At 37.9% G+C, this 10,139-nt stretch overlaps 2 protein-coding genes across 3 annotated transcripts; both read left to right on the forward strand.

Annotated features, from left to right (window-relative positions):
• The first annotated feature begins 242 nt into the window (after window positions 1-242).
• On the forward strand, window positions 243-5,750 carry LOC108833009 (chloride channel protein CLC-d). Of its 2 annotated transcripts, none has more exons than XM_018606461.2 (23): window positions 243-548; window positions 627-699; window positions 786-1,007; window positions 1,116-1,162; window positions 1,255-1,353; window positions 1,488-1,562; window positions 1,680-1,768; window positions 1,981-2,121; window positions 2,208-2,278; window positions 2,364-2,443; window positions 2,552-2,698; window positions 3,028-3,087; window positions 3,197-3,271; window positions 3,505-3,656; window positions 3,743-3,878; window positions 3,954-4,085; window positions 4,185-4,262; window positions 4,348-4,403; window positions 4,480-4,560; window positions 4,650-4,806; window positions 4,895-4,996; window positions 5,086-5,135; window positions 5,331-5,750. In XM_018606461.2, the coding sequence occupies exons 1-23, from the start codon at window positions 360-362 to the stop codon at window positions 5,398-5,400; spliced, it is 2,382 nt and encodes a 793-aa protein (XP_018461963.1). In that variant the 5' UTR covers window positions 243-359; the 3' UTR covers window positions 5,401-5,750. The 2 variants fall into 2 exon arrangements, with proteins under 2 accessions (XP_018461963.1, XP_018461965.1); XM_018606463.2 differs by having other exon boundaries at window positions 244-548; window positions 5,086-5,130.
• Window positions 5,751-6,949: 1,199 nt separating this feature from the next.
• LOC108833008 (sugar transport protein 8-like) lies at window positions 6,950-9,685 on the forward strand. The gene is made up of 4 exons (XM_018606459.2): window positions 6,950-7,306; window positions 7,705-8,024; window positions 8,381-9,007; window positions 9,118-9,685. Exons 1-4 carry the CDS (start codon window positions 7,174-7,176, stop codon window positions 9,535-9,537), a joined length of 1,500 nt encoding a protein of 499 aa, XP_018461961.2. The 5' UTR covers window positions 6,950-7,173; the 3' UTR covers window positions 9,538-9,685.
• Window positions 9,686-10,139: the final 454 nt, after the last annotated feature.

Here is a 10,139-nt window from a genome sequence, read left to right on the forward strand (position 1 = left end):
AAAGATATGCAGCATAATGTAAGGAGTACCGGTGAAGCGTTGATCTATAGAACGATTCAGGTGATAGAATCAGAAATCTTCATAAAACATGTAAAATTGTCGGCCGTATAATCGTCGGAAATATTTTTTCGGTTTGCAACAGCGTTAAAAAAATCACAAAAAGTTAAGTAAATAGCATTTTTACCGCGTAATAAATAAATATGATAGGGAAAGCTAAAATGTGTATATAAACATAAGTTACAGACATCTCTCTTAAACAGATTTAAATCACACAAATCTACAGGAAAAAAGACACATCTCAAGTGATCGAATCCCTAAATCCAGCAACCTCCTCGATTCGAATTGATTCGATCATCATCATGCTCTCGAATCATCTACAGAACGGGATCGAATCCGATAGCCTCATCTGGTCACGCGTCCCTGATTCCGACGATGCTTCTTCCACCGACGGCGTCGGCTTACTCAGCTCCCCCCGTGACGGCGGCGCCGCCGGCGTCGATAGTCTCGATTACGAGGTTATCGAGAATTACGCCTACAGAGAAGAACAGGTTACTTCCTTACTTACTTACTATTACTACTTCTCTCCCTTTGCTTCCTCTGATGATGATCTCTCTCTCTCTGGTTAGGCGCATCGAGGGAAGCTCTACGTTGGTTACTACGTCGCCGTCAAATGGTTCTTCTCGTTACTCATCGGGATCGGTAACTATTCTTCTTTTCAGATCCATAGGTTTTGTTTTTTTTTTCTTTTTTTTTTAATTATTGGTTTGGTTTGGTTGGGTCTTAAGGAACTGGATTGGCTGCTGTTTTCATCAATCTCTCGGTCGAGAATTTCGCTGGATGGAAGTTTGCTCTCACTTTCGCCATCATTCAGAAGTCTTACTTTGCTGGGTTTATAGTTTACCTCGTCATCAATCTAGTCTTGGTGTTTTCTTCCGCGTATATCATTACACAGTTCGCTCCTGCTGCTGCTGGCTCTGGCATTCCTGAGATTAAGGGTTATCTCAATGGTAACATCGATTCTCCTTTTTCTCGTTTTTTTTTTTTTTTTTTTTGTTTTGGTTTGGGTGGAGAGTTTTGTAGTTCACATTTAATGGTTTATGTATTGGATTGTGCAGGAATTGATATTCCTGGTACATTGCTCTTTAGAACCCTTATCGGAAAGGTGCGTTATTTCTGTGTGTTTTCTTGAAAGTTTACTTTTTTTTTCCGATTTTGAAGACAAGTTTTTTTCATAATTTGCTCTCTCTCTCTTAGATATTTGGAAGCATTGGATCTGTTGGAGGTGGTTTAGCCTTGGGGAAAGAAGGCCCCCTTGTACATACGGGTGCTTGCATTGCATCTTTGCTTGGTCAGGTGAGCTTCTGAGTTTTCTTTTGTTCCGGCTTGTAGATGATAATAATTCAATGTTGCTTTTTTTTTAAACCTCTGTTCTCCAGCATTCCTCAAGAAACTCATATTATACTTTCCTTTTGCTTATGTTGTTTCAGGGTGGATCTACGAAATATCATTTGAATTCTAGATGGCCGCAGCTTTTTAAGAGTGACAGAGATCGTCGTGATCTTGTAAGTTTTTAAATACTTCTCGTGAAGAAGGCTATCTGGTTTTGTTTTGTTATGGATTAGAATAGGTCCGAATCTCTTGAGAGATCTTATTCCTTCACTTTTGCGATGCCTTGAAAGGTCACTTGTGGATGTGCAGCTGGAGTTGCTGCAGCTTTTAGAGCTCCAGTTGGTGGAGTGTTATTTGCATTAGAGGAGGTCACATCATGGTAGGTTCCTTCCCTCATCCTATGTTCAGCAGCTTAAATTATTCGGTCAGAGAAACAACCTTTTGAGGAACTTCTGCTGTCTATTCCCTTGTTGTCCTTAGTAACTAGTGTCATTTGACAGCACCGCATTTATTCTTAGGATGCCTTAGCTTGTGGGCATCTGTGATGTTATGCTGTCTGTCCATCTACTTAATTTGCATCTTCTATTGAAGGTGGAGAAGTCAACTTATGTGGCGTGTCTTTTTCACTTCTGCTATCGTGGCTGTTGTGGTGCGTACTGCCATGGGTTGGTGCAAGAGTGGAATATGTGGACACTTTGGTGGAGGTGGTTTCATTATATGGGATGTATCAGAGTAAGGTTCTAGCTTCAGTGATCACTTACATTGTGCAAAGCTAAGAGTGCTCAAATTGACTTGCAACTTTTCTTTCCTTCGTTTAGTGGTCAAGATGACTACTACTTCAAGGAGCTACTGCCAATGGCTGTAATTGGAGTTATCGGAGGCCTACTTGGTGAGGTTTTTTCTTTTCCTGCTGGCTGCTGCATTCTTGGTTCCATTTATATTAACTATTTCATTTCTCGTGGCATTTTTTTCAGGGGCATTATTTAACCAACTTACATACTATATGACATCTTGGCGTCGAAATTATTTGCACAAGAAAGGAAATCGAGTGAAGGTAAAAGATTCACAAGAAATTCTACATTTGTTTGGTTATGTTGTTCTTTTGAAGATTAATTGTCTCGTTTCTGAACTTAAGTAACTGCCTACATATTTGAATATGCAGATATATGAAGCATGCATCATCTCTTGCTTAACTTCAGCAATCTCGTTTGGGCTGCCACTCCTAAGGAAATGCAGTCCATGCCCTGAAACAGCTGACTCTGGTATTGAATGTCCACGGCCTCCTGGAATGTATGGGAATTACGTAAATGTAAGACATTGTTATAGATAGATGTGTATCTTTGAGATCCGCTGTGATATTACCCATCATTTAACTGTTTCTCCGATGGCAAAAATGTCTGGCCAAAAACCTTACAAGTTTTGCTAATTACACCTAGTGAAATTCGAACACTTGTTAGATGCGTATGTTGAATCATGTGATGGTGTCTACTAGGAAAACTAAATAATCAGGTCTTAGAACTTTAGCAATGACATTCATTGCCTCTACTGAGCTTTCTGGCTTTCATGACATTTCAGCCTTTTAGCATTGCCGCATTCTGGTTGTTTATTATTATTTCTTTTTCGTTTCCATTATTGCAGTTCTATTGCAAAACGGATAACGAGTACAATGATCTCGCCACAATTTTCTTCAATACTCAGGTCTTTATTCTTGAATATTTTCAAATTTATTCTTTCGAATTTTGATTTTACTTTACTTTTAAGCCCGAATGTTACAATTGAAACCTTCTGTTTTTCTTTTTGGCGACAGGATGATGCTATAAGGAATTTGTTCAGCGCAAAAACAATGCGAGAATTCAGTGCTCAGAGTCTACTGACTTTTTTGGTATGAAATGCTTCTGCTTGGTTAGTTTTAAAAAGTTCTTCAACCCGGTCACATGCCCTTAATTTGGTATATAGTTTGAGATTAACTGAATCATGTGCATGTTATCGACATGATAAGGAACTTGCTGATTTGATTTTTAATATCGTTCCATCTCTTTATCTATTGGGACATCATTTTATTTGTATATTCTTCTGATTTATGGGTCTCTTTCTGTTTTAATTAATGATGTACAGGCTATGTTTTATACATTAGCAGTGGTGACATTTGGCACTGCTGTTCCCGCTGGCCAGTTTGTCCCTGGAATAATGATAGGATCAACGTATGGGCGCCTTGTAGGCATGTTTGTGGTCAGGTTTTACAAGAAGCTCAACATTGAAGAGGGAACGTGAGTCTCTCTATGTAGTGCTTTGTTGATCTTACCACTTCGTTTTTTCAATTTGTTGATTAAACTTTAGGCCCTTTGAACCTTAGTTATGCTTTGCTGGGAGCTGCTTCATTTCTTGGAGGCTCGATGCGGATGACTGTATCTTTATGTGTTATCATGGTTGAAATCACAAACAACCTGAAACTTCTGCCTCTTATAATGTTGGTTCTTCTCGTTTCAAAGGTATGAGTTACCAACAATTATCATTTGCTTCAATTCTTATGAAAATACGTTTGTTTTAATTTGTTTTGTTCCTAGGCCGTGGGTGATGCTTTCAATGAGGGATTGTATGAAGTACAAGCACGCCTTAAGGGCATTCCGTTACTGGAATCAAGACCCAAGTATCATATGCGGCAAATGATAGCGAAGGAAGCATGCCAAAGTCAGAAGGTTATATTTTTATCCATCCTCAAAGACAGAGCTATGTTTTATCCACTAGATGGAGTTGGTGACAGTGGGTCTTATATTATGCTTTTTCTTTTTTTGAAGGTAATTTCTTTACCTCGAGTTATCAGGGTTGCAGATGTCGCTTCAATTTTGCGCAGCAACAAACACAATGGATTTCCAGTAAGCATTGCTTTCACCGACACAGGTTTGACCCGTTAGTGCTTAGTCCTCCGTACTGATGGCTTTGTTTTTTACACTGTACCAGGTGATCGACCACACGAGAAGTGGTGAAACGCTTGTCATTGGGTTAGTTCTTCGGAGGTACGTGATTACCACCAACTGCAAAAGGAGTTATTTTGAAAGAAATGTATAATTCTAAGTTTTGTTCATCATGCAGTCACTTGCTTGTACTCCTTCAATCTAAGGTGGATTTTCAACATAGTCCTCTGCCTTGTGATCCAAGTGCCAGACCGATCAGGTAAAACTAATGTTTACCCTCTTCTTTTCCACTCTCTTTGGAAGGAATCATCTTTGATCTGATAAATAAAATGATTATGCAATATCCAGGCACAGATTTAGCGAGTTTGCTAAACCTGTTTCATCTAAAGGGTTATGCATAGAGGATATACATCTAACTTCAGATGATTTAGAGATGTACATAGATCTTGCTCCGTTTTTAAACCCGTCTCCATACGTTGTTCCTGAAGACATGTCGTTGACAAAGGTGAGTATTAGCACTGGTTATATATTTTTGCCTATACACGAATATCAATCATCATTTGTTGAGAGAATTTGATCCGTTTGAATTATAGGTATACAACCTTTTCCGGCAACTTGGGTTGAGACATCTATTTGTTGTTCCACGTCCTTCTCGTGTGATAGGCTTGATCACAAGAAAGGATTTACTAATTGAGGTATCCATTTTTTTTTACATCAGTAGAGAGTTTATACACAATATTTCATTAGGAATAACATCGATGATGTTGCTGGTCTTGTTATGCAGGAAAACGGGGAATCATCAGCTGTTGAACTCCAACAGTCAACTAGTGTAAGGTCTCTAGCTTGCTGCTATTCTCGTGTCTAAATCACAAAAGCCTTGGGAGTCTCGCGAGTCTGGTGTTGTGATCTTTTAAGTCTAAACCCTAGTATAGAGACAGACTTTAAATCATTCAAGTTTTAAAGTGTAGTTTAGTGTCTTTTCCCTTTAACCAGAACGCTTATTTATCACTCATTGTTTTTGCCTTGCAGAGGTCGGTACAGTGAGACAGCAACGCGGACAGACACCGGACGTCCGCTTCTAGACGATCTTTTAGGCTAGGAAAAACAGTTAAACGTATACAAGCATTTGAAGTTGGTTGGATCTTTACTTGGACTAGTGATTAGTCCACACTACGAAACGACATGCTTTTCTCCGTTTTGAGTTTGAGGAGCTTTGCCTCAAAACCAGTCTGAAGGATATATGAGCATATCTCGTGAGCTGGGAATTGTGTTAACAGTCTCATTGGCTGTTCACAGAGAGTAGAAAGATGTGTGTAGTGAGTTTGATTGTTGTAATTATGCAAACTTCGATTATTTCTTGGTCATTGTAAAAGAATCTAGCCGTTGACGTATACCTGATTAAGTTAAACCCATATCGGGAAAAACAATAAATAATATGCGTTGGGCTCACTGGTAATCTGGTCTACACACGGTAGAAATTCGACTATTCAGGTGCCGACTGGTTTTTCCGCTACCATCCGCAAACGTAGCTTTTGCGGTTTATAGCGGTTGTTGGCATTTCGAAACAATCACAGAAAACGCTACAAATCGCTTCAAACTTTTTCGAACTTCTTAAAATCAAAAGCTGGTTCCAGCTAGCGTTTGCGGTTGCAGGTAGTCACGGGAGGGTAAATTATTTTTCTTTAAAAACAGAATAAATAAAAATAATACTAAAAATATCCAATAAAAATTTTCAATTGAAATAATAGAAATTGTAAAATGTATTCATATTATATTTCAATTTATATTATAAAAATTCAAAACTAAAATATTTTCTATAAATTTTTAAAATTGAATAATATGATTTTATAAATATAAATTTTATATTTATCATATTATTATGATTTTTAATATTTTTATAATTACATAAAATGTAAATATTGTTAAATTATTATTTAACAGATGTTGCCTTTTGTAGTTTACCAGTCATAAGAGTCCCGCAAACGCAACAATTTCTAACAGTTATACCAGTCGTACAAATCTCTAAAAACCGCTTAAAACCGCAACCACCCGCACCCACAAACTCCCGCAACCGCAACCGCAACCGCTGCAGTTACACCAGTCAGACCCTCAGTGTGATAATAGCTAAGGCTATAGCTAGAATCCCTTAAATATTGATATATCAATAGTAAACATTTTAAAAATTGAAATCTTAAGTTTGTACTAGATTTTAAATATTTAATTTTATAATATAAATATTTGTATTAAATTTTATATAATGTGTTTTATAATATTATTTAATAGTTAGTTGCAAGAAAATTAGTTAATAGTTGTTTTATATACTTTTGATGATCAACATCTAAAAACTGTTAATTGTGAATATAATAATAATTATTATTTTGCAAAATTTAAATTGAATATATAATATTCGAAAAAATACTATTAAGAACTTTAATCAATCATCAAGATTTTTTATTATTTTTAATACTATTATCAAACAAAAAAAACACGAGGGAGGAGAAAAACTCATACAAACACACCGTAATACTACCGAGCAAACGGAAGCAACACATACACGCTGATTGTGCCTTTGGATAAAACCAAATCCAGACGTTTTAAATCAGTTCTCATATATGGTAACAATATGACAGCGATGTGCTGACTGTAAGACTCCCTCTCAAAGAGTCAAAAAGGGAACATTGATCTAAATATATTGACCATATATTCAATTCTTGCACATTCCAATTTCAGACATCATCCGTATCTTTTTTTTCTGTATAAGTATATGAACTGTTCTTTGTCTCATGAATAAGTAAAGATCTCTCTCTCTCTCTCTCTGCTTGTCTCTGCACAAACACACAGAAAATTTTATAGAGATTTAGAGGTTTAAACAATGGCTGGTGGGTTTGTAGCGTTTAGTGGTGATTCCCCGGCCTTTCAGGCGAAGATGACTGTTTACGTCTTCATCTGTGTCGTTATCGCCGCTTTTGCCGGTTTGATCTTTGGTTATGATATTGGAATCTCTGGTACGGTTCTCTTCTCTTTCAATATCGTTTGTTCTTTTTTTCACGTTACTTATATAGATCAAGATCTGTTTATTTTATTTCATATACGTATCATGTTATTTTAGAATGCGTCTAAAGATCTCTCTATATGTATATAGACATCTTAGATTTGTTTCAAAAAAACATCTTAGATTGAAACCATGCGGTCAATATTAGTTATCAGACTATAGTATGTATACAAATCTTGGTTCTTTATCTAGCTCACGTGACGAAGACTAATGATACTCATGGCCGGTCCGATGTAAATGGTTACCCATAATCAAATATTAATTTAAAACCTCAAACTGATGGCATTAATCATTTTCTTAGTCTGCTTTCCCTCTTTCTTGATTTGGTACTAATATGTTTAAAATCAACAGGTGGGGTAACGGCGATGGACGATTTCTTGATGAAGTTTTTTCCAGCTGTGTACGAGAGGAAGAAGCAAGCACACGAGGATAACTACTGCAAGTACGACAACCAGTTCTTGCAGCTCTTCACCTCTTCTCTTTACCTCGCGGCACTCGTGGCCAGCTTCTTTGCCTCTGCCACGTCCTCTAAGCTCGGCAGGAAACCCACTATGCAGTTAGCTTCCATCTTCTTCTTGATCGGCGTTGGCCTTGCCTCCGGAGCTGTTAACATGTACATGTTGATCATGGGCAGAATCTTGCTCGGCTTTGGCGTTGGCTTTGGTAATCAGGTACAAAACTAACTCTACTAAACCAAAAATATAAAATACCAAACACAACAAGATCGGTAATAATACTATTGATTTATATATTCAGAGCCGGTCGGACATTTTGGAGACATAGACAATTTACAAAAATGTGTCAAAAAAAAAAAAAGAATTTATAAAAATATTTTTAACAATTTTGTGGGACCATAAGCTTTTCACTTACCTTTGCTCAGAACCGGATAGTTGCCGGATTATAAACTATACTTGGTTTAACTCCGTTTTGGACATCAGTTTCAAAAAAAAAAAACTCCGTTTTGGACATAGGGTTTGTATGAGATTGTGTTTTAAAGACCTTTTTTTTTGTCGGAATATATTTGTAGGCCGTACCGCTTTTCTTATCAGAGATAGCTCCAGCGAAGCTTCGTGGAGGTCTCAACATTGTGTTCCAACTGATGATTACAATAGGAATCCTTATCGCCAGCGCAGTCAACTACTTCACCTCTTCTATTCACCCTTACGGATGGCGACTCGCACTCGGTGGCGCGGGGATTCCTGCCCTCTTCCTCCTCTTCGGATCACTTCTCATCTGCGAAACACCGACGAGTCTCATCGAGCGGAACAAGTTCGAGCAAGGCAAAGCAACACTCAAGAAGATCAGAGGCGTCGAAGATGTTGATGAGGAGTATAAATCACTCGTCCAAGCTTGTGAGTTCGCGAGGCAAGTCAAGGACCCTTACAGGAGGCTCATGAAGCGCGAGAGCCGACCGCCTCTTGTCATCGGACTGTCGCTCCAGATGTTCCAACAGTTCACTGGAATTAATGCCGTCATGTTTTATGCCCCGGTTTTGTTTCAGACCGTGGGGTTTGGAAACGATGCAGCTTTGCTTTCGGCTGTTATTACAGGATCTGTCAATGTTGTCAGCACTCTTGTAGGGATTTACTTAGTCGACAGAACCGGTCGGAGATTTCTCTTGCTCCAGGGTGCAGGCCAGATGCTCATTTGCCAGGTATTTTGATTTCTTGTTTCCCAAGGAAGTAATCATTTTTAAGACGCAAGTGTTAAAGCTTCTTGTGACGCAAGCAATACTCCTAAACTTAATTTTTTTTTTCCATACAGTTGGTCATTGGAATCATTCTAGCCAAAGACCTAGGCGTGACGGGTACGTTAGGTAAGCCAGAAGCCATAGTGGTGGTTGTCTTTGTGTGCATTTACGTGATGGGTTTCGCTTGGTCATGGGGGCCATTAGGATGGCTAATCCCTAGCGAGACCTTTCCCTTGGAGACACGAACCCAAGGGTACGCATTGGCAGTGTCGTGCAACATGTTCTTCACGTTCGTGATCGCTCAGGCCTTCCTATCAATGCTTTGTTGGATGAAGGCAGCGATATTCTTCTTTTTCAGTGGTTGGATCGTTAAGATGGGACTCTTTGCTTTGTTCTATGTGCCAGAGACTAAAGGTGTCTCGATTGATGACACTAGGGATAACGTTTGGACGCAACATTGGTACTGGAAGAGGTTTATGCTTAGAGGAGCATGATGCGAAAGAAAAAAACAGCTTGATCTTTTTGATCAATCAAACTTTATTTCTCTTTTATATGTTTTTGCTTTTCAAATGGAGAACAGTGTACACTGTACTAATAATTATTTTTTTGTTGATTCTTGTTTTATACTTGATTGATATGCAATTCTTGTTTGGCATCTTTAATGAAAGCTCCATGATTCTAATTTTATGTGTGTTAACTCGTTAGCCACTTGATGAGAAAAAGTATAGTGTTCATATAACATACAGATGATACTGTTAAATTATTATCAACAACTTAGATGTCATTCCATATATACATTTCCTTATTAAAATTGCAAAAGAATGTTTATTTTTGTTTGTATTTTGGTGGAATAAATGGAATGACAAAGTTGACCGGAATTGAAGAAGTCTTTATCTATTTGGTCGTAAACGAAGGTGAATGATGGCTAATGAGAGATGAACAAGTGACGATCGTTGGAAAATCCAGAACTTGGAGTGCAAGGATCACATTTGTCCAATGTGTGAATATGATAGTTGTTTTTGGTGTAAGATCCTCGGCAGAACCGGTCCTAAGTCTTAGAGCATGATTATCCTAGAAATTTTAAGGGTTTTTTAAG

The sequence above is a fragment of the Raphanus sativus genome, chromosome 4 (genome assembly GCF_000801105.2).
Source record: "Raphanus sativus cultivar WK10039 chromosome 4, ASM80110v3, whole genome shotgun sequence".
Taxonomy (NCBI): domain Eukaryota; kingdom Viridiplantae; phylum Streptophyta; class Magnoliopsida; order Brassicales; family Brassicaceae; genus Raphanus; species Raphanus sativus.